General features: G+C 41.2%; 1 protein-coding gene across 3 annotated transcripts in view; it reads right to left on the reverse strand.

The window, feature by feature from the left end:
- The window catches only part of slc2a9l2 (solute carrier family 2 member 9, like 2), a 227,922-nt gene that overhangs the window by 167,263 nt on the left and 35,113 nt on the right, over positions 1–25,546 (reverse strand). For all 3 annotated transcript variants that reach the window (XM_064965635.1, XM_064965636.1, XM_064965634.1), the window contains exons 4-6: positions 13,550–13,710; positions 1,682–1,806; positions 841–986 (exon numbers count right to left, since the gene is read on the reverse strand). In XM_064965635.1, coding sequence (XP_064821707.1) covers positions 841–986; positions 1,682–1,806; positions 13,550–13,710 — 432 coding nt within the window. The remainder of the gene's footprint in view (positions 1–840; positions 987–1,681; positions 1,807–13,549; positions 13,711–25,546) is intronic.

The raw sequence follows: 25,546 nt of genomic DNA on the forward strand, positions 1-25,546 counted from the left end.
TTACTGTATTTATACCACGCAAGAGAAATTAGCTAGATAGAATGACAGAAATAATCACAAGCCAATAGCCAGATAGAAAGCCACACAAGGGAAAGGCTTGTGCAACTGAGAGGTGCAAGCTGTCATTAGCCATGGCCATTATCAATACACTATTTTGGGTTGTAAGACACTCTATTGTGCAATCCTACAGATAACCCGGCAGAATTTGGCAGATTAATTTTCCTTGGGGCAAAGCTAACCATATTTCATTTTAAATGCAGCGAAAGAAAGAATCACATTAGTGAATAAGGGTTGATTGAGAATTGTTGAGTGGGACATTTTACACCTATCTTCAGAACGTGGATTGGAAATATGATGAAGTACATGATCGGACAGCCGACCAGGGTATAACACATGATGTCAAATACTCACAAATAATGAGGTGTCCTTTATTAAGCTTGACCGAGATGCAGGCTGAACATTTGTGTCTATGCCATTGATTTCACTGTACCGGGCAAGCTAAATCAAGTGAATCTCTCAAGTATTTGAAAGTAGAACTATTTCACGTACGTATTTCACCCAGGTCTGCTGGGCTGGAGTGTCACTGGCCACGGTAGGGTAAATGTGGTTGGGGAGGCTTACTAATTTGACACCCACATCCTGACTTGAAATACTAAAGCATGCATGATGTAGAGATAAAACATGAGATTTGCCATGACAGTTCAAGTTTTGCTCTCATATCTCAAGTTTGGATTTGACACTCACTAAACTCTTCAGTATGGTATCCACATCAGGACAGAATCACAATTAATGTCCTAATATGAGCACTGTATCGTGGAATCCGTCACCAACAGTACTAACCTGGCCCAGAAGTTCAGGAAGTCCCAGGACTTGTCCAGTGAACACCCCCAGACAGATGAGGATGGAGTTGAATTGGCCAATGGAGCCTCTCATGTGTCTGGGGGATATCTCACCCAGATACATGGGCAGGGCGCTGAGAGCAATACCTGGAAACACAAGCCAACAAGTACAACATCGATGGATATTATGTTCAATATGGACTGCATAGGATTTACTCTTTAAAAGTGATCAATTGTTGTGGGTTGAAAACCTCACAGTGTAAACACGCCTGAATAGTACAAATACAAAACTGCCCTAGTCATTTAGCCATGCTGTATATTCAAAACCTCCTTCACATGAATTTCAATCGAAACTCAAAGTAAAAATTATTTGAAATCAAGTGTAGATCAAAGATTATGTGTGGTTTCACAATGCCCATGAGAGGAATACAGTGTTCTAATAAAATATGTTGTGTTACAGCCTGAATTCAAACTGATTTTCTTTTTATATAATAACACATTGAAATGAAATACAGAAATATCTCATACTTATGAATAATTACGTTAATTATATATTTCTGTATTTCAATACATTTGCAAAAATGTCTTAAAACATGTTTTCACTTTTGTCAATATGGGGTAATGTGTGTATATGGATGAGAACACAGCCTAATGAAACAATTGTATTGGGCTATTGGCACTGATGTAATCACTCAGCTTGGTCTTTATACTTACTGTAATTGTGTAATAGTCTGTCGTTGGTGAGTCATCTAAGAGTCTTGAGAATCTCCTGGTTGAGACTATTTTTAGATAGTTGGGGGATAATGGTCAGATTTCTCCAGCCTAGCAGAAAGAGCACTCACCAGAGTCCACCCCCATGACGAAACGACCGATGATGAGCATCTCGAAAGATCGAGCCTTCTCCCCCAGGGCTAACAAAAGAGCAGCTATCACTGCAAAGCCGTTATTCAAGAGCAAGGAGCCCTTCCTAAACATAGAGAGAGACAGAGGGGGAAAGATAGAGAACAGGAAGAAGGGAGGAGTTCAGAATAGCCACAGGTAGAATTTTCTACAGAGCACTTTTGCAATATTGAAACAGTATTTCTTATGATAGAGGATAAAAGGACTGGGTGAACTAATGAATAAATCTTCTTTCCATAAGTCAATTAGTGAGACAGCCTAGCCTGTACACTAGCTTCAAACCTTACAGCTCACTGAGCTTGATGTCCTTGGACATTGATTGAAAACTGCTTAGAAACGAATCCAGATTGTAGCTTTAATGAATTGACTACTTTATCATATTTAGGCATGTAACTTGGGGGGTGCATCATGATCCCCCCCCAATATACCATGATGAGTATGATTGATTGTGAAGACAAATTCCCACTGTAAAAGCGCCAAGCAGCTATTGGCTTTATGTGGTTTTGCAACACAGTGATCCCCCAATCACAAATACACTGTTGGTTGCTCCTGGTCCCCAGAGGCAGCTGCCCGTTCCTGGTAAAGAGAAAAGGAGTTGAGCACGGCTTGTAAGGAGAATGGAGCAATGCGTAATTTCTCCTCTCTTTCCAATTTTATTGGTCTGTGATATATTTCTTCAGTTCAACAGCTTGCACTATACGCACTCTCTTTCTCTTTGTAGTGTTTGCTGAGGAGAGGTAGCTAGGTAGCCTAGTGCTTAGTGTTTTGGGCCAGTAACTGGAAGGTTGTTGGATTGAGTCCACAAGCTGACAATGTAAAAATCTGTCATTCTGCCCTTGAGCAAGGCAGTTAACCCCCTGCTCCTGGGCACTGTGGATGTCGATTATGGCAGCCCCCTGCACCTCTGATTCAGAGGGCTTGGGATAAATGTGGAAGACTCATTTCAGTTGAATACAGATTCAGTTGGACAACTGACTAGGTATCCCCCTTTCCCTTATATTCACCAGCGCTCCAATGTACACTGAGTATACCAAACATTAGGAACACCTTCCTAATATTGAGTTGCCCCCCCCCTTTTTGCCCTCAGAACAGACTCAATTCGTCAGGGCACGGACTCTACGAGATGTCAAAAGTGTTCAAAAGGGATGCTGGCCCATGTTGACTCCAACGCTTCCCATTGTTTTTTCAAGATGGCTGGATGTCCTTTGGGTGGTGGACCATTCTTGATACAAACGGGAAACTGTTAAGCATGAAAAACCCAGTAGCGTTGCAGTTCATGACACACTCAAACCGGTGCGCCTGGCATCTACTACCATACCCCGTTCAAAAGCACTTAAAACATCTTAGGGCTGCAATCCGGTTAACGGGATTGATATGACAACAGCCAGTGAAAGTGCAGAGCGCCAAATTCAAACAGAAATCTCATAATTAAAATTCCTCAAACATACATGTATCTTATACCATTTTAAAGGTAATATTGTTGTTAATACCACCAAAGTGTCAGATTTCAAATAGGCGTTTACAGTGAAAGCACCACAAACGATTATGTTAGGTCACCGCCATGTCACAGAAAAATTCAGTCATTTTTCCAGCCAAAGAGAGGAGTCAGAAAAAGCACAAATAGAGCTAAAATTAATCACTAACCTTTGATGATCTTCATCAGATGACACTCATAGGACTTCATGTTACACAATACATATATGTTTTGTTCGATAAAGTGCATATTTATATCAAAAAATCTCAATTTACATTGGCGCGTTATGTTCACTGGTTCCAAAAACATCTGGTGATATTGCAGAGAGCCACATCATTTTGCAGAAATACTCATAATAAAATGTCGATGAAAATACAATTGTTCGACATGGAAATATAGATACACTTCTCCTTAATGCAACCGCTGTGTCAGATGTCAAAAAAGCTTTACGGAAAAAGAAAACCATGCAATAATCTGAGTACAGCTATCAGACAACAAAGCAGCCAAAAAGATATCCATCATATTGGGTAGTCAACATTAGTCACAAATAGCATTATAAATATTCACAAACCTTTGATCTTCATCAGAATGCACTCCCAGGAATCCCAGTTCCACATTAAATGTTTGATTTAGTTTGATAATGTCCATCATTTATGTCCAAAGAGCTACTTTCAGCACTTTTGGTAAACAAATCCAAAGTCATGAAGAGCGTTCCCTAGTTGCAGACAAAATGTCAAAAAGTTCCGTTACTGTCCGTAGAATCATGTCAAACGATGTATGGAACCAATCTTTAGGATGTTTTTAACATAAAACTTCAATAATATTCCAACCGGAGAATTCCTATGTCTGTAGAAAAACAATGGAACGAGAGCTAACTCTCTCGTGACCGCGCCTCAGAGCCTGTGGCAATCTGCCAGACACCTGGCTCAAACAGCCATTATGAGCCCCCACTTCACAGTAGAATCCTCAAACAAGTTTCCAAAGACGGTTGACATCTAGTGGAAGCCTTAGGAAGTGCAACATAACCAATATCCCACTGTGTATTCAATAGGGGATGGGTTGAAAATCAACCAACCTCAGATTTCCCACTTCCTGTTTGGATTTCTTCTCAGGTTTAAGCCTGCCATGTGAGTTCTGTTATCCTCACAGACATCATTCAAACAGTTTCAGAAACTTCAGAGTGTTTTCTATCCAATACGAATAATAATATGCATATATTAGCAACTGGGACTGAGGAGCAGGCTGTTTACTCTGTGCACCTCTGGGCACCTTTCATCCAAGCTACTCAATACTGCCCCTACAGCCATAACAATTTAAATATTTTGTCTTGCCCATTCACTCTCTGAATGGCACACACACACACACACACACTATCAATGTCTCAATTTTATCAATGCTTAAAAATCATTATTTAACCTGTCTTCTCCCCATCTACACTGATTGAAGTGAATTTAACAAGTGACATCAATTACGGATTATAGCTTTCACCTGGATTCACCTGGTCAGTTTATCATGGAAAGAGCAGGTGTTCTTAATGTTTTATTTTCTCAGTGTAATAATGTTTTGAAAGTTTAAAACAAGTAAAAGTTTATGAACATATTATAAATGTACTCCTATGTTGTTGTGTAACTAGTGAAATATTGGTGATGAAGTAATATTGTGTGTAAATAGTTTTATACCGACTGATGCAATGCAAGGTTGGCAATTTTAGCAAGGCTAAAGTTAGCTAGCTAGCTAAGGTAGCACCAAAGCTAGCACAGTATCTGGATCTGCAGTTTCAAATGAGCAGCACTCAGTCAGTGTTCACCCTAGTGAAGAAGTAGCTAGTGCCCTTAATGGAGGTGCCAACACCAAAGAGAAGTAAAGTGCATGATGATATTTTTAGTGGGAGTGCAGAGAACTGTAAGTAAATTAATGAAGGGCTACATAGCTAGCTAGCTACCTACACTTTTAAAATCCAAATAGACTGGTGCTATGTAGTAAGCTAGCTACAGTAGCTATACATACAGTGCCTTCAGAAAGTATTCACACGCCTTGACCTTTTCAAATGCTGTTGTGTTACAAAGTAGAATTAAAATTGATTTTATTGTCCTTTTTTGTCAACACAAAATACTCTGTCAATGTGCCAGAAAAACATTTGCAAAAGATATATGAAAAATATAAGAACAAATATATTTTGATTAGATAAGTATTTAACCCCCTCAGTCAATACATGTTACAATCATCTTTGGCAGTGATTACATCTGTGCGTCTCTATGGATAAGTCTCTAAGAGCTTCCCACACCTGGATTGTGCAACATTGGCCCATCATTCTTTTCAAAACTCTTCAAGCTCTGTCAAATTGTTTGTCGATCATCGCTAGACAATATTAAAGTCTTGACTAAAAAAATGTAAGTAGATTTTAATAAAAACTGTAACTCGGCAACTCAGGAACATTTACTGACTTCTTGGTAAGCAACTCCAGTGTGGCTCAGCTGTTAGAACATGATTCTTGCAATGTCAGGGTTGTGGGTTTGATTCACTGCAGTACTTAATGCAGCTGGTGGCCACACCAGATACTGACTGTTACTTTTGATTTTGATCCCCCCTTTGTTCAGGGACACATTATTCCATTTCTGTTAGTCACATGTCTGTGGAACTTGTTCAGTTTAGGTCTCAGTTGTTGAATCTTGCTATTTGCATACAAATATTTACACATGTTAAGTTTGCTGAATATAAACACAGTTGACAGTGAGAGGATGTTTCTTTTTTTGCTGAGTTTAGTATATGTACACTACTTTTCTTTTACTACAGTATTTATACCACAATTAACTGCAAATACTACACTATAATACAGTACATACTACAGTATTTATTCACTGTAGTGCTTTTGTAGACATTAGTCAGCAAAAACACTACAGTGAATACTACAGTATGTTTTAAAGTGGGACACTGAACAGACTGGGTGTATATCTACAATAGAGTCAGAAGTTAGTGCAACTGTCAATGTTTTTACTCAACTGCTCACTCAGTTCTAGTGCACATGCAGCACAAATTCTAAGAGGACTGCCAGAAGATGTTTGTGGCTAATTCACAGATATTGAAGCTCTGGTCAGGTTGCTCCTTATCATACCTGTCCTCTGAAGCAGAAAGGAGCTTTAGTGCCCTCAGGAGGTTAAAGATGTGGCTGCACAAAACAATGACAAAGCAGATTAAACCATGTTGCTGCCTATCTGATATTATCCACCAGGAAAAGCTGGATACTATAGGTAGGAAAACAATATGCAATAACTTTATTGCTGGCAGTGACAAGTGTAAGCAGGTACACTATATATACACAAAAGTACGTGGACACCCCTTCAAATTAGCGTATTTGGCTATTTAAGCCACAACCCTTGCCCTGGAGCAGTGAGTGATGAATCACGCTTCACCATCTGGCAGTTCGACCGCCAAAGCCAGATTCGTCTGAGGCAGGAGAACACTTTCTGCCCAAATGCATAGTGACAACTGTACATTTTGGTGGAGAAGGACTGAGAGCCAGGCTTAATCGCCCAAAATCAGTGCCCGACCTCACTAATGCTCTTGTGGCTGAATGGAAGCAAGTCTCCTCAGCAATGTTCCAACGTCTAGTGGAAAGCCTTCATAGAAGAGTGGAGGCTGTTATAGCAGCAAAGGGGGAACCAACTCTATATTAATGCCCATGATTTTGAAATTATATGTTTGATGAGCAGGTGTCCAAATACTTTTGGTCATATAGTGTATGTATACATGTATTTTTTATTTAAATAGGCAAGTCAGAACAAATTCTAATTCACAATGTTGGCCTAGGAAAAGTGGGTTAACTGCCTTGTTCAGGGACAGAAGAACAGATTTTTACCTTGTCAGCTCGGGGATTTGATTTCGCAACCTTTCGGTTACTGGCACAACGCTCTAACCACTAGGCTACTTACAATACTAGTCAAAAGCTTGGACACACCTACTCATTCCAGGTTTTTTCTTTATTTCTACTATTTTATACATTTTAGAATAATAGTGAAGACTTCAAAACTATGACATTTATTTAACTAGGCAAGTCAGTTAACTTCTTGGTGACAGGGGGCAGAATTTTCACGTCTGGGTGAAATGCATGCCCAAATTCAACTGTCTGCTGCATTCTAGTGTCTAGTTTGAGAAAGAGACGCCTCACAAGTCCTCAACTGGCCACTTCATTAAATAATAACACCAGTTTCAACGTCAACAGTGAAGAGGTGACTCTGGGATGCTGGCCTTCTAGGCAGAGTTGCAAAGAAAAAACCATATCTCAGACTGGCTAATAAAAAGAATTAAGATTAAGATGGGCAAAAAGAACACAGGCACTGGACAGAGGAACTCTGCCTAGAAGGCCAGCATCCTGGAGTCGCCTCTTCACTGTTAACGTTGAGACTGGTGTTTTACTATTTAATTAAGCTGCCAGTTGAGGATTTGTGAGGCATCTGTTTCTCAAACTAGACACTCTAGTGTACTTGTCCTCTTGCCCAACTGTGCACTGGGGCATCCCAATCCTCGTTCTATTCTGGTTAGATCCTGTTTGCGCTGTTCTGTGAAGGGAGTAGTACACAGCGGTGTACGAGATCTTCAGTTTCTAGGCAATTTCTTGCATGGAATAGCCTTCATTTCCTCAGAAAAAATAATAGACTGACAAGTTTCAGAAGAAAGTTCTTTGTTTCTGGCCATTTTGAGCCTGTAATCGAACCGACAAATGCTGATGCTCAACTAGTCTAAAGAAGGCCAGTTTTATTGCTTCTTCAATCAGAACAACAGTTTTCAGCTTTTTTTGTGCTAACATAATTACAAAATGGTTTTCTAATGATCAATTAGCCTTTTAAAATTACAAACTTGGATTAGCTAACACAACATGCCATTGGAACACAGGAGTGACGGTTGATGATAATGGGCCTCTGTGCGCCTATGTAGATATTCAATTTTTTTAAATGTAAAACATTCAACAGTTTCCAGCTACAATAGTCATTTACAACATTAACAATGGCTACACTGTATTTCTGATCAATTTGATGTCATTTTAAAGGACAACATGTTTTGCTTTTCTTTCAAAAACATGGACATTTCCAAGTGACCCCAAACGTTTGAACGGTCTCATCTGGATAGGTTCCCAATCTCAACCTTTTTGTGTGTGTGTGTGTGTGTGTGTACACACACAGTAAGGTTGAGTTGGGAACCTATCCAGATGAGACAGTTCAAACGTTTGGGGTCACTTAGAAATGTCCATGTCCACCCACACACACACACACACACACACACAAAGAAAATACAAAATAAATAAACATCTCTCCATGACTACGGTCACGACTTGTATTACAGAAAAGGATTTTCCACAAGGCTCTCATCCACCCTTCGGTACGAGGCATACTAAATCTCATCTGGATAGGTTCCCAATCTCAACCTTTCTTTCTTTTGCTCTCAAAAGGATGTAATTGCAGTTGGACATTCTCAAAAAGGTGTAATCCCACAGTTTTAATGCATTCAATTCAACATCTATGAACCTCAAGTCAAGGACAGTTAAGTAAATGGATTCTTTGGAATGAGGTAAAAGAGGGTAGCAGGGGCATTGACACTGTAGTCCAGGCACTGACTAAATGACACTGAGCACAACAATCCCCAACCTTGCGAACTCATCATACTTTCACCGAAATTAGATCTCGAGGAGTGGAATTGGTCCAGACCTCAGAGAAAGAAAATTACTTTTCAGCCCAAAAAAACATTATGTTGCAATCTGCCCTTGAGTAAGAGCTTGTGTAGATTAATCTGCATTTTGCTTAATAGAAGAACAAAAAATCCTAGTATAGTATGTTTGGGTTAATTGAAAGGATTTTTAGAGGGTAGATGATACCCTACTTATTTTCTAACTTCAACTCATATCTTACTGGTATACTCCTGCAGCCATCCTAGCTTCGCTGCATGTGTGTAGCAAGCACTTCAGCGACCACGCATATGAACGAGATATGCGATCTGAAACGATGGGGACAGACAACCGAAAGATACAGCTGTTGCTACTGTATTTCCATGGACTGGAACTGGCGCAGTGCCACACAATACAAAGACATATTTGAGAAGAGAAATTGACAAAGCAAGCGTGCAGAGGTAGGTAGCCTGATTCTTGACGTTCAAGGTGTTCTTATTGTGTTATTACCATTGCACCATATCATGTAGACATATAGGCCTAGGAGCTCTACAGGTTAGCATATGTGCTCCAAGTATTTATGACAGTTAAGAGACAATAGACATTGTGTCAATTTACATTGCAGAATCCCCAAAACGTGATAAATAAACAAACATACTGTAGGCTAAATAGTGTTATGGGCTAATGTGAAAACATAAACCCACTAATGGGTTTGTTGCAAAAGTAAACTAACTGCTCCTCATCATCATTACGTATTTCTGAAAGAATTGTAGTCACACATTCAAATTCTCTGCAGCACAAACATTCCCCAATCGCGGAATAAGAACGCAATTGCCACAACTGCACCACCAGTCTGTGTTGATCCAGGGGTGGGCTGGGGCTGTGGTCTAGCTACTGCTGCGGCTACTGGTGGCTAGAGGGCAGCGGCCATCTGAAGGTCAATTTGCCTCAATTCTTTGTCCAAATACTCAGGCTTAAATAAATATGGTTCGACAACTCCATCGGCGCCCCCTCCGATAGTTATTTTTCATCCCTCGCGATTATTTAATTGTCAGACATATTAGCAGGTTCCTGTTTACTTTGTATAATTATTATGGAATGCTGTCTTCACTTCTCTGCCAAAAAAACATGCATCTGTGAATAAGGGCATAACTTGCAGTTTTGAAGTAGCAGGGATTCCCTGAGAGTACACATGCGCAGTTGTTACCCATCTTCGCTGCTGTGGCAGTTGGCTACATAAAATAATGATAAAATAATCAAATGTTCCCACATTTCCTGATTCAAAACTGATTGAACTTGACAGAAATAGCTCATTTGGCCATACACTTCAATAAAACACATTTATCCACACATCCAAGATTTCTAAATCATGAATTCACTGGCAACAAAGCAGAGGCCTGCATCCAGCAACGTCACGAGTCACATTACCCATTTTTGCAGCTGTTTCAGTACTGCACATCAGGGAGAGAGAGAGCAACCTCCACTAAACTAGTTTCAATGTATGGAATCACTTGGGGGTTTCTGGATTTTGGGTAAACTAATTTAATATAGATTGTGCACCAGTTGTTTTTAACAAACAGACACACCCCTGCCCTTGGGTCTACGAGACGCTGCCATTCTGTCATTCCGATGCACAGGGGAAAAAAACGCTCAATTTCTATTTCACCATGTCCTTATTCAGCCAAGACTCTGTGAAGCATTGTATATTACAGTTATTCAGGTGCCATTGGTAGGATAGTCTCGAATGGAGCTAATCAGGTTTGTTCTCCAGTGATTCCACAACTGAAGAGAGGGTAGAGGCGGTTTATTCACTGGTTGCCATAGTTTCATCAAGGTGCCCCCCAAGTCGGCCTCTATAGCACCGTCTTTTCCTCTTCCGAGTGTCGGGGCTTAGGGCCTGGTCCCGGGTGAGCAGTATGTTCAGAAACCCAGTATTCTTCATCCAAATCGAGGTAGGTGATCGCTGTTTTGATGTCCAGAAGCTCTTTTTGTTCAAAGGAAACGATGGTGGAAACATTATGTAAAAAACTATACAAATTGGTCAGAAGCCCATAAAACCGCTGCTTTACATGCCAGAAAACCAGTATACAACCAGAAAATAACGTAAAATGCCATGTGCCAAATTTTGCCACGCTGTTGTTTCACATTGGTCGTCACACTTCATTTCCTCGTTTACAATTCCATCTTCAAGCAACCATTTTGTATTCCTGATCATATATTATGTCGCTGTCTCATTCATCGACTAATTTTAGGCCATGCAGAAAGTAGTCAAGTCAGGTTGTATTAGTCATATGATAAATGAATGTATTTATGAATCTCATCCTAAGGCTATTAAGGATGATGTATGGTAAGGTTAAGACTATTGCTTACATCATAAACAGTCACATCTTTTACGTTCATCCCCTAATGGTCTCTAAGTAATATTTCAGTGATGAGTGAGAGGTATAAAGAAGCCACAAAGGGACTATTATCTACAGCTTCTATTACCACATGCAGTCTTAACCGTAGAGTCTTAACCTTAATCACTTGGGCCACAAATCAGGGAGGGCAAAAATTGAACGATATCTTGCCGCTATCAACGCGCCTCTAGAGTCTATGTTATCACTTTCCACCAATGTCAAGAGCTGCAACAGGGGGCATCAAACTCTCAGAATGATTATTGGCCGCAGTGAATTGCTAAGCAGCTGCATTGCTACAATGGGAGTGAGCCGCATGGACCGAGTTAATAAAGTTCAGTGAAAACTTGTCTGTGATCAAGGGTTGAAACCTTTAGTATCTATGTAGGTGCATTATGTCATTTGGAGTAGGCTATAGGTAATTGACTGACGCAAATACCGTTTCTGTTAATGACTTAGACTGGAGCACAGAAATAAATAGGCTACAGGTCATTCAAATTCAGAAACCCTAATTCACGCTGCTAAAATTAAGCAATTCTGGAATGTTTCACAAATTGAGGATGAAATAAATGAGAAATCAGATTATACGTCTCCACCCACAGTTTCTATGTCATAAAAGAAATTCTGTGACAAATTCCCGACCCAGGGTATTGAATATCAACAATGAATATCTCGATAAATCCCCACAATTATTTTTGATACATGTAAGCACTAAACAGTACTTGAATACAGTTGAATAATTTTACTGCTTAATAATTCCAAGGAGTTTCAAGTGCTGGAGCTGAAAGGTGGGTCACACATTTGCCCCTGCGTCATGTACTATTTGTGTCTGCAGGCCTTTAAGTCATGTTTAGCCTCACACCCACCAGTATCTCCGATGAGAAGAGAGAGGGAATGGGGAACTGAGGCATGAAGCTGTACTCAGTTAATGGAGGCTTCATGTTAAATTCACTTTACACATTTCTCTCCCCGGAGGAGGGAATATGGACTCAAATTGTGTTTATTTTTATGCGGCTTCTCAAGGGCTGAAATCAACATTTAATTCCTTTGATATGTTTCAAAATCTGATTACTATATAGCGACCATAAAGCACTGATTTGGGACACTCATTGGGAAATTACACCAACTGAAGGATCCCTGGTGACATCAAAGGACAGAAATGTCTATTGGAATCCGTTTGGCTGGCAAGTATCCTTGTGAGAGATGTAGAGGTGCCTGGAGTGGATTTAGTGGTGTCTGGCTCCATGGGGGGCCTGTGGAGCATCCATTAGAGGGAATCACCCATGCACAGGCCTGCTGGAATCCTTAGGCTGTCAGCACTCAGCTCTTCCTGCCATGTTCCATCTACCGTGACGTCTGTCTGTCTACACGCGTCCTGACCACTAAAGGTTCGCTCACTGAAATGCTGAGAGAGAAAAACGACAGGGAGGGAAGAAAACTGAAGAACAGATGGGGGAAGGGTTTATCTAGGTGGCCGCTTTCAAAAGTTGATGAGGAGAAGGAGATGGGGGAAGAATCCCAAAGGAGGGGTGGACGGTTTGAACATATATGCCAACTCCTCTCCTCGCTTCAATTGCCAATAGTGTGGTGAGTGTTGTCGCATCAAAAAATAAGATAAATATAATAGATAAAGCTATGTTCAGGCCTTTTACTCACACTGGGAAACTCTAATAGACATTCAGAAGTTCACTTGTCAATATTCCGTCATATACTCCCACCTCAAAAATCCTTCATCAGACAATGCCAGAAGCACTTATCATCAAAAATGGACCTAATTCACTGCAAGCCTCTGCGCTACCTTACCAGCGCAATGGTTCTGTCACGACTTCCGCCGAAGTTGGTCCCTCTCCTTGTTCGGGGGTCGACGTCACCGGCTTTCTAGTCACCACCGATCCATGTTTCATTTTCGTTTTGTTTTGTCTTCATTATACACACCTGGTTTCCATTCCATAATCAATGTTCCTTATTTAACCCTCTGGCTTCCCTTTCTGTTTTGTGAGTGATAGTCATTGTCATGTGGGTTCGTTCTTTGTGCTCTGGATATTTTGTATTTTTCCTTGTTGGAATATTGCTTACATTTTGAGTAAATTCAGATTATTTCTCATACCTGTGTCCTGCGCCTGACTCCACTTATCCATTTACCTAATCGCTGACAGGTTCATCTTCTTAACAAAGGAGCCGTGCACGGAAATATGTATGCTTAAATGTTCATTTATATGTATGCATTGATATCTATGTCAGCAAACCTCTTCTTTTAATGCTTATCACAGGTGTTCCAACGTACCTTCCAATGAGTTTCGTGAGCAACGTGACACAGAGCGCTCCAAGTAGGCCACCTATGGCAAATATGGAGACTGTGATGGACCATAGCATGGTGACCATGTCTGATCCTATGGGTTCTCCGTAGCGCTCCATCCATGTCTGGTTGTAAAATGTCTTTATATACTGTATAGAGAGGAAGAGGAAGGAAGTCAGCATCTCAGCAAAAAATGTTTCTCATTATTCACACAAGGTAAATTATTATTTATTTTCCATCCGATTTCAAGGTAATGTTTATGTAACCTTTAAAGGTCCATGCTGTTGTTAGTTTTTACTCTGTTTATTTAGAACCTAACGGACAACTAGGAAAAGCTCAAACCAAGTTTATTCACTCAACAGGTCAGACAGCTGAAAAGACAGACATGTTCCCACCAGCACAAGTATTTACACCCCACTTTAGGTGGAGTCTCCTCCTTTTCTCTAAACATTACATCTTTGTTGCTAGGTAGGAAGTTAAGTGATGTGTGTAATAACTGTTCCTTCTCCCTTCATGTGACCTGACCGGACCTCGGCTCTCATTCCTCACTTGTCATGTGTGGTCTCTCTCCGGCACACCTGTCACCGTCGTTAAACGCATTATGACACTCACCTGGACGCCATCAACTCCTTGATTAACTGCCCTAGATATGTCACTCCCTTTGGTTCCTTCCCCAGACATCATTGTTTCTGTTTCATGCCTGTGCGTTGTTCATGTTTCTTGTTTAGTATTATGTTTAGTTTCGTGATTAAGTAACTTCTTCGGGGTAGTGGGCAGTATTCGTAAGTTTGGATGAATGAGGTTCCCAAAGTAAACTGCCTTTTACTCAGGCCCAGAAGCTAGGATATGCATATAATTGGTAGTATTAGATAGAAAACACTCTAAAGTTCCTAAAACTGTTAAAATAACGTTTGTGAGTATAACAGAACTGATATGGTAAGTGAAAACCCGAGGATTTCTTGAGCTCACCACTGATTATAATTGCTCTCTATGGAAATATAAAAGGAATACCTTCCAGATTGCAGTTCCTAGGGCTTCCACCAGATGTCAAGTCTTTAGAAAGAGTTTCAGGCTTGTTTTTTGACAAATGAGCTAGAATGTGTCGTTTTTGTAAGTGGCTCCCATTTTGGCTGTAGTGTTTTCACGCGCTTGGATGAGAGTGCGCACTTCGTTATTTATCTCCGGTAATGAATATACTATTTTCCATCTTAAATGTTATCATTTATTTACATATTAGGGTACCTGATGATTGATTAGAAATGTTGTTTGACTTGTTTGGACGAGGTTTATTGGTAAATTACGGGGATTCATTTGTATGCATTTTGAACGAGGGAAACAGGTGGATTACTGAGTCAAGCGCGCCTAATAAACTTACTTTTTGGGATATAAAGTAGGACTTTATCGAAAAAGGACCATTTGTTATGTAGCTGGAACCCTTGTGATTGCAACCAGATGAAGATCTTCAAAGGTAAGTGATTTATTTTATCGCTATTTCTGACTTTCGTGACGCCTCTGCTTGGTTGGAAAAGGTATGTATGCTTTTGTGCGCGGGGTGCTGTCCTCAGATAATTGCATGGTGTGCTTTCGCACACCGTGTTTAATATTACAAAGAAAAAAAAATTCACCGGATGTTGGCCAGAGGATAACTCACTCCCTGAGCTTGCTTCCCGAATCTCAGCACATTCATCACAGAATGACGCCTCCCCAAAGGGAAGCATCAGGGAGTTTTATGTTTTGGAGGTGATGTCGGGTCTGGGTGTCAGAACCAGAGCTACCTGGGAGGCCTCAGCCATCTTATCGGATTCCCAAGCCTTGGTGGGTTCGACGGGTTCCCCTGCCTCGACGGGCTCCCAGGTCTCTGCCGGCTCATCAGGCTCTCACGCTCCAGCTGGAGCGACAGGTTCCCGGCGCCTTAACAGAGGTGATCGGTCTGCTCCTGATCCCCGGGATCATCATCTTGGTCGGGGTCCTGCGGCTGGAGCAGTGCGTCGGGGAGGGGATACTGTCACGTGTGCTCCCTCTCCGGCCTCTAGGTCACCATGCTGCTCGTTACACCTGTCACCATTGTTACGCGCATTATGACACCTGGACTCCAGCACCACCTTGATTACCTGCCCTATATATGTCACTCCCTTTGGTTCCTTCCCCAGGCGTCATTGTTTCTGTTTCATGTCTGTGCGTTGTTCGTGTTCCTTGTTTTGTATTATGTTTCGTTTATTTAATCACTCTCCCTGAACTTGCTTCCCGATTCTCAGCGCACTTGTTACATCAATAATCCACAGCTATCCACCCGTATCAGTGACCGCAACCATGTGATTGCCTTATTCCCTCACTTCACGAAAGCCCATGGCTTGTATCCACCCTTAATTGACTCCACCATATACATTCCTCCTACATATAACCATTAACCTCTGGTGTAGCAAGTATTTCAAATTTCAACCCAATGCTGTAAATTTAGAAAAATGTGAACGACACGACACCTAGACAGCAATTATGGGTGAATTCACATATTTGTGTACACTCACCCAATTTAGACTTAAAATTCAAAAAAGCACTTGCACATTTGAGTTCTCTCATTTCAGGTGCTTTGAGAATAACGCTATAACTTCAAAAAAGAGAAACCCAGTTGTATCACGTGATTAAAGCTTACGGGTCGGCCACCGTCAGAGCAATTTAAACTTGAAATGTGACCAATCTTTTTTTTTTAAGTCAAAACCTATTCACCTCTCCTGTCTGTCAGGCATTTCACTATTTTTAAAGCTAAACTCCAAGTCTCCAGTATGTCTCTGGCTCTCTCTCACTCTTTCTTATCCTACAACCTTCCATCCCAAAAGGAAGACTTCCTTGAACATTGAACAAGATGACCAGCTTGGCTTCTGGAGGCCTGGAGGTTCATCGTCAGTGGATCCTAACTTCAAACTCTCACACACAGTCCACACCTGAAGGGAACATGAAAGGGAAATGCATGGAAAGCTGGTTTATGGGGAAGTCTAACCAGCCCAAGTGATTTCTATTGAATCTGTGTGTGTGTGTGTGTGTGTGTGTGTGTGTGTGTGTGTGTGTGTGTGTGTGTGTGTGTGTGTGCGTGTGTGTGCGTGCGCGTGCGTGTGCGTGCGTGCGTGTGTGTGTGTACTATAATTAGCTTAACTATATTCACTGATTTGTGAGCATATAAAAAATGTATGTTAAGAATGTGCTAGAGGGACACAGACGGCTAACTGGATTTAGATACAGGGTAGGAGACGAAGACTGCATGTGTCTGGGGACTATAAGACTGCTCAGGATCCAATTAGCCAACTAAATTGTGATGCAGAAGGACAAATGCCATAGCAGTCATTTTGAGCTCAGACTGGAGTAATGAACTAATTAATATATATTTTTAATATTGATGTAGCAAATGTATCACTTGTACAGTTCTTTATTAAAATGTAGTTGTTACATTTGACTGTGTAAACCCTAGCAGTACTACTTATTTCTATGAGAGTGAGGCAGATATATAGCATTTAGCAAAAAAACATGATTATTTGTCTCTCTGAAACGAAACCATCAAGTGATAGATTTTAAACAAATACATCTGTCATTAAACAAACCCATGCCATGATTAGATAGTGAATAAACACACCAATCTCATTTATTTAAAAAATAAAAGCTAATTTACCAACATTACTGAAAATGGATATATAGCGTTTTGGAATTAAACTCTTCACATAAACATTGTGTTTATGTTGACTGATCAAAGGGGAGTCATTCTTGTTTACGACATTCTTGGTTGAGAGAAGGCATTTAACAAAGCCACAGAATAACGCTGCCTGAAAAGCATTGAAGGGGAAAATTAAGTCAGAAATTTCAAATTGGAAATCAGAAACTTCAGAAGGCTTTCACATTTTCACGTGAGTTCCAAATATCTCTAACGGCCGCCCCAGCGTGATGTCACAATGCACTCATTGTTCCAAAATGTGATTATTACGCAACAGGACAGTTTACATGTGCAAATATCTATAGGCTGTTTCAACTTGTCAATTTCAAATTATTTTCTAACAAGTTGAATTTTCTAACAGTTTAAATTGAGGTGTGTTCTGCCTCCTCATTAATTCACATTCAGCTTTGCGGACAACTTATGTTTGAGGCTTTACTGAACCGGACAAACTTCTCTCTTCGAGGAGAGCCCACCGCACTTCACTCATGTTTGCCAGATCAATATGCATATATTTGTGCAGTCTTGCAAGAATTGAAAATGTTCTTGCTGGTGCTCGCTTTGCCTTCCTTGTTGTTTTTCTTACAAATAATAACTTGAACATGGACATGTCAGCTTTCCTATCAAAGTAAGTTCCTTATTTTCTGTATACTGTGTTGCCTTTACTACTGTAAGCGCATACAGTATGCATGTATGTATGTACAGTTGAAGTCGATAGTCTACATACACCTGAGCCAAATACATTTAAGTTCTGCCCACAAAGTTTCTATAGGATTGAGGTCAGAGCTTTGTGATGGCCACTCCAATACCTTGACTTTGTTGTCATTAAAATAGATGGCATCATGAGGGGCAAAATTATGTGGATATATTGAAGCAACGTCTCAACACATCAGTCAGGAAGTTAAAGCTTGATCGCAAATAGGTCTTCCAAATGGACTATGACCCCAAGCATACTTCCAAAGTTGTGGCAAAATGCCTTAAGTACAACAAAGTCAAGGTATTGGAGTGGCCATCACTAAGCCCTGACCTCAATCCCATAGAAAATTTGTGGGCAGAACTGAAAAAGTGTGTGCGAGCAAGGAGGCCTACAAACTTGACTCAGTTACACCAGCTCTGTCAGGAGGAATGAGACAAAATTCACCTTATTGTGGGAAGCTTGTGGAAGGCTACCTGAAACATTTGACCCAAATTAAAAAATGTAAAGGCAATGCTACCAAATACTAACTGAGTGTATGTAAACATCTGACCCACTGGGAATGTGATGAAAGAAATAAAAGCTGAAATAAATCACTCTATTATTCTGACATTTCACATTCTTAAAATAAAGTGATGATCCTAACTGACCTAAGACAGGGATGTTTTACTAGGATTAAATGTCAGGAATTGTGAAAAACTGAGTTTAAATGCATTTGGCTAAGGTGTATGTAAACTTTCGACTTCAACTGTAGTATGCATGATTGTAAAAACTGTTGCTCCGTAAGCCTCGCCTTTTTTGGTGTATTTTACTTGTAATATCTAGGTAGGTCATTTACAACAAAATACTTATCAATCATGAGCTGTCTCTATGACACAGGTTGTTATGGAATTGATGTCCTCTGGAAAAATATTGACTACTGCAGAGGATTGACTACTCCCCCTCATTCTAAAACAAATCAAGTTACCTGTGGGACGCGGAAAAACAAACACAAAGCCAGCACTATGTGAACAATGACAAACAAACCAAACAACAAAAGCTGTGTTTCCATCTCAAAAGGGATGATGGCTCTCTTCTTGAGTTATGAAAAATTTCAAGGGCTACACACATTTCACACTTGTTCCCATCAAAGTGGAGAATTAGAGGCTGAGAAAAACTCTGGGCCTGTGCCAGTACAATACACCAGTAAATCAACAGTTGGTATAGCTCCCTTGTGATGTCTTGCTTATGTGCCAAATAGAAACATTAGGAAATCCTAAGGCTAGCAGACTGAAATTCTCTAAGACTGAAATACCATTCACCTACAGAACCTAAAAAGAAAAGGTGATGGCATCTCCCAAGAAGACTGCAACAAAATATGTTTTTTTTCTAATGCATAGGTTAATATAATTAAGAGCTGGTGCATTTGGACCTCAATCGGTCTTTGCCAAAGCTTTTTCCACTCACCTCCCTCTGCTAGATTCTAGTATCTGACTGAAAATCTCACTTCTGGAGTTTTGTGGTCAAATATATCAGAACAATTTCTCAAAACCCCAAAACAGCTCCAGACAGAGAGGGAGATGATTTTCTGAACTTTCCATCTATAATTTAGATTTAATTAGGAGAAAGTCAAGATACTTGGAAGAAACTTTTCAGAGGAGAATTTGTGGTCATTGGGTACATTAATAGCCCACATGACAGGACATTACGTAGAACATTAGAGTGCAACACAGGAGGTTGGTGGCACCTTAATTGGGGAGAACAGGCTCGTGGTAATGACTGGAGTGGAATCATTGGAATGGTATCAAAAACATCAAACACATGGTTTCCAGGTGTGTGATGCCATTCCATTTGCACAGTTCTGGCCATTATGAGCCGCGCACCCATCAGCAACCTCCTGTGAAAGTGCATTCATAAAAGCATTCATGAAAGGGGACGAAAGGAGCTCAGAAGGGTTGATAGTGCCTAATTGGACAGGGTGAACAAAGTGGCAACCGTCCTCAGCTGTTCCTGTACACTCTTAGGCTTTTCACATGTAGTCCACTTAAAATATATATATACACTGCTCAAAAAAATAAAGGGAACACTTAAACAACACAATGTAACTCCAAGTCAATCACACTTTTGTGAAATCAAACTGTCCACTTAGGAAGCAACACTGATTGACAATACATTTCACATGCTGTTGTGCAAATGGAATAGACAACAGGTGGAAATTATAGGCAATTAGCAAGACACCCCCAATAAAGGAGTGGTTCTGCAGGTGGTGACCACAGACCACTTCTCAGTTCCTATGCTTCCTGGCTGATGTTTTGGTCACTTTTGAATGCTGGTGGTGCTTTCATTCTAGTGGTAGCATGAGATGGAGTCTACAACCCACACAAGTGGCTCAGGTAGTGCAGCTCATCCAGGATGGCACATCAATGCAAGCTGTGGCAAGAAGGCTTGCTGTGTCTGTCAGCGTAGTGTCCAGAGCATGGAGGCGCTACCAGGAGACAGGCCAGTACATCAGGAGACGTGGAGGAGGCCGTAGGAGGGCAACAACCCAGCAGCAGGACCACTCCCTCCGCCTTTGTGCAAGGAGGAGCAGGAGGAGCACTGCCAGAGCCCTGCAAAATGACCTCCAGCAGGCCACAAATGTGCATGTCTGCTCAAACGGTCAGAAACAGACTCCATGAGGGTGGTATGAGGGTCCGACGTCCACAGGTGGGGGTTGTGCTTACAGCCCAACACCGTGCAGGACGTTTGGCATTTGCCAGAGAACACCAAGATTAGCAAATTCGCCACTGGCGCCCTGTGCTCTTCACAGATGAAAGCAGGTTCACACTGAGCACATGACAGACGTGATAAAGTCTGGAGGCGCCGTGGAGAATTGTTCTGCTGCCTGCAACATCCTCCAGCATGACCGTATTGGCGGTGGGTCAGTCATGGTGTGGGATGGCATTTCTTTGGGGGGCCGCACAGCCCTCCATGTGCTCGCCAGAGGTAGCCTGACTACCATTAGGTACCGAGATGAAATCCTCAGACCCCTTGTGAGACCATATGCTGCTGCGGTTGGCCCTGGGTTCCTCCTAATGCAACACAATGCTAGACCTCATGTGGCTGGAGTGTGTCAGCAGTTCCTGCAAGAGGAAGGCATTGATGCTATGGACTGGCCCGCCCGTTCCCCAGACCTGAATCCAATTGAGCACATCTGGGACATCATGCCTCGCTCCATTTACCAACGCCACGTTGCACCACAGACTGTCCAGGAGTTGGCGGATGCTTTAGTCCAGGTCAGGGAGGAGATCCCTCAGGAGACCATCCGCCACCTCATCAGGAGCATGCCCAGGCGTTGTAGGGAGGTCATACAGGCACATGGAGGCCACACACACTACTGAGCCTCATTTTGACTTGTTTTAAGGACATAGATACTTTTGTACCCATTTCCTCCAGCATCTTCACAAGGTCCTTTGCTGTTGTTCTGGGATTGATTTGCACTTTCGCACCAAAGTACATTCACCTCTAGGAGACAGAACACGTCTCCTTCCTGAGCGGTATGACGACTGCATGGTCCCATGGTGTTTATACTTGTGCACTACTGTTTGTACAGATGAACGTGATACCGTCCCAAGAATAAACCAGATGTGTGGAGGTCTACATTTTTTCTTTGAGGTCTTGACTGATTTCTTTAGATTTTCCCATGATGTCAAGAATGTAACCAGCGAACTTTGGGTTGCTAGACGGTCGCGTTATACACTCCTAAGTGGCGCTATACACTCCTAAGTGGCGCTATACGCTCCTAAGTGGCGCAGCGGTCTAATGCACTTCATCTCAGTGCAAGAGGTGTCACCGCAGGGGTTTGAATCCAGGCTGAATCACATCTGGCCGTGATTGGGAGTCCCATAGGGCGGTGCACAATTGGCCCAGCGTAGTCCAGGTTTGGCACGGGTATGCCGTCATTGTAAATAAGAATTTGTTCTTAACTGACTTGCCTAGTTAAATAAAGGTTAACCTGTTGGAACTCTAGGGGCGCAATTTCATTTTTGGATGAAAAACGTTCCCGTTTTAAACAAGATATTTTGTCACAAAAAGATGCTCGACTATGCATATAATTGCTACTGTTCGAAAGAAAACACTCTGACGTGTCCAGAAATACAAAGATCTTCTCTGTGCGTGCCCTTTAACGTGAGCTTCAGGCAAAACCAAGATGAGATGGCATCCAGGAAATGACAAGGATTTTTGAGGCTCTGTTTGTCATGATCTCCTTATATGGCTGTGAACGCAAGAGGAATGAGTCTGCCCTTTCTGTCGTTTCCCCAAGGTGTCTGCAGCATTGTGACGTATTTGTAGGCAGATCATTGGAAGATTGACCATAAGAGACCACATTTACCACGTGTCCGCCCGGTGTCCTGCGCCGAAATTGGTGCGCAAAAGTCACCTGCCAGTATTTTTCCAAACAATACAGAGAGTAAAGCAAGCTTCCACGAACTGCATGTCAATGAAGAGATATGTGAAAAAACACCTTGAGGACTGATTCCAAACAACGTTTGCCATGTTTCGGTCGATATTATGTAGTTAATCCGGAAAAAGTTTTACGTTGTAGGTGACTGCATTTTCGGTTCGTTTCAGTAGCCAGGCGCAATGTAGAAAACGGAACGATTTCTCCTACACACAGACGCTTTCAGGAAACACTGCGCATTTGGTGTGTAACTGAGAGTCTCCTCATTGAAAACATCAGAAGCTCTTCAAAGGTAAATGATTTTATTTATTTGGTTATCTGGTTTTTGTGAAAATGTTGCGTGCTACATGTTATTCAAAATGCATTGCTAGCTTTGCATACTCTTACACAAATTAGTCAATTTCTATGGTTCAAAAGCATATTTTGAAAATCTGAGATGACAGTGTTGTTAAGAAAAGGCTAAGCTTGAGAGCAGATGCATTATTTTCATTTTATTTGCGATTTTCAGAAATCGTTAACGTTACATTATGCTAATGAGCTTCAGGCTATAACTGTATACAGGGTTTTTTCATAGCCAAACGTGAACAAAACGGAGCGATTTGTCCTACACAAATAATATTTTTTTGAAAAACTGCACATTTGCTATGTAACTGAGAGTCTCCTCATTGAAAACATCCGAAGCTCTTCAAAGTTAATGATTTTATTTATTTGGTTATCTGGCTTTTGTGAAAATGTTGCGTGCTACATGCTACACAAAATGCTATGCTAGCTTTGCATACTCTTACACAAATTAGTCCATTTCTATGGTTCAAAAGCATATTTTGAAAATCTGAGATGACAGTGTTGTTAAGAAAAGGCTAAGCTTGAGAGCAAACGCATTATTTTAATTTTATTTGCGATTTTCAAAAATCGTTAACGTTGCGTTATGCTAATGAGCCTGAGGCTTTAGTCACGATCCCGGATCCGGGATGGGGAGTTTCAAGAGGTTAAATAAATATGCCTACCTGACCAACCACGCTACTTTAATTTTAGCCTTAAACCTCTTAAACGTAAAGTCCCCATATTTTGGGACCCTATTTGATTTGTTAAAATTCAATTCAGTCTGGTATGAGAACGGTAGCCCTTATCTGCAAAAGCAAGGTGTCTGCAGAAAGCTGTGTATCTTGGCAATTGATCGGTGCCTTCAAATCTTTGGTATGACTTACTATCATATATGGCCATACAAATTTATAAGGAAGGTCGAGCCGATGACCTCATTTCAAGATGGCTGCTACCTACAGTCCGGTTAGTGTAGTGAAACAAACTAAATAAACACGTAATACGTTGATAGACACCGAACCCCAGGATTCCATGTTGATACACACAGAAAACCGGGACTCCACAGATCATGAGGATATCTTATTTGTCTGCATGTGACCTACCGTTATTGATCACCAGCCCCGACCGAGAGTCAGAATGTTTATTTTACACAACATTTTCACCAAATATCTTACACGGTAAGCTTCGATTTCGTCAATGTTATCTGGTGATGTATGACTTAATGGCAACATTGAATGTCCACCGAGTGACTGTATCTATGCGTATCAAAAATATGATCTTGCCTGCTTACGCACAGTACTTATCCCTATCCTCTGTATGTCCCCGACACCACCGCAATGTTTGCAAGAGGTTGTTTTTGTAAAAATAAATTATAGTGAACAATAACTTTTAGGCACACCCAGTGTGAAAGAAAATGTGAAATTACCACATTCGGACACTTTGGGGAGGTTGAAAGCACACTCGAACGTACCCTGGATACCCCATAACACCACCACAATGTTTGAGTGAGGTTGATATAGTTGAAAGTGTGTTTTTATACTGAACAAATAGCATTTATGGATTGCAAATATGTAATAGCACTGGAATTTTCACATTTACAGACATACGCCACTTTGGAGAGGTTTAGGGAAACTTGGACATTTCCCGTGACCACATCTGACACAAAATCTACAGTGCCTTGCGAAAGTATTCGGCCCCCTTGAACTTTGCGACCTTTTGCCACATTTCAGGCTTCAAACATAAAGATATAAAACTGTATTTTTTTGTGAAGAATCAACAACAAGTGGAACACAATCATGAAGTGGAACGACATTTATTGGATATTTCAAACTTTTTTAACAAATCAAAAACTGAAAAATTGGGCGTGCAAAATTATTCAGCCCCCTTAAGTTAATACTTTGTAGCGCCACCTTTTGCTGTGATTACAGTTGTAAGTCGCTTGGGGTATGTCTCTATCAGTTTTGCACATCGAGAGACTGAAATTTTTTTGCAAAACAGCTCGAGCTCAGTGAGGTTGGATGGAGAGCATTTGTGAACAGCAGTTTTCAGTTCTTTCCACAGATTCTCGATTGGATTCAGGTCTGGACTTTGACTTGGCCATTCTAACACCTGGATATGTTTATTTTTGAACCATTCCATTGTAGATTTTGGTTTATGTTTTGGATCATTGTCTTGTTGGAAGGCAAATCTCCGTCCCAGTCTCAGGTCTTTTGCAGACTCCATCAGGTTTTCTTCCAGAATGGTCCTGTATTTGGCTCCATCCATCTTCCCATCAATTTTAACCATCTTCCCTGTCCCTGCTGAAGAAAAACAGGCCCAAACCATGATGTTGCCACCACCATGTTTGACAGTGGGGATGGTGTGGTCAGGGTGATGAGCTGTGTTGCTTTTACGCCAAACATAACGTTTTGCATTGTTGCCAAAACGTTCAATTTTGGTTTCATCTGACCAGAGCACCTTCTTCCACATGTTTGGTGTGTCTCCCAGGTGGCTTGTGGCAAACTTTAAACGACACTTTTCATAGATATCTTTAAGAAATGGCGTTTTTCTTGCCACTCTTCCTTAAAGGCCAGATTTGTGCAATATACGACTGATTGCTGTCCTATGGACAGAGTCTCCCACCTCAGCTGTAGATCTCTGCAGTTCATCCAGAGTGATCATGGGCCTCTTGGCTGCATCTCTGATCAGTCTTCTCCTTGTATGAGCTGAAAGTTTAGAGGGACGGCCTGGTCTTGGTAGATTTGCAGTGGTCTGATACTCCTTCCATTTCAATATTATCGCTTGCACAGTGCTCCTTGGGATGTTTAAAGCTTGGGAAATCTTTTTGTATCCAAATCCAGCTTTAAACTTCTTCAAAAG

The sequence above is a fragment of the Oncorhynchus masou genome, chromosome 5 (assembly GCF_036934945.1).
Source record: "Oncorhynchus masou masou isolate Uvic2021 chromosome 5, UVic_Omas_1.1, whole genome shotgun sequence".
NCBI lineage: Eukaryota > Metazoa > Chordata > Actinopteri > Salmoniformes > Salmonidae > Oncorhynchus > Oncorhynchus masou.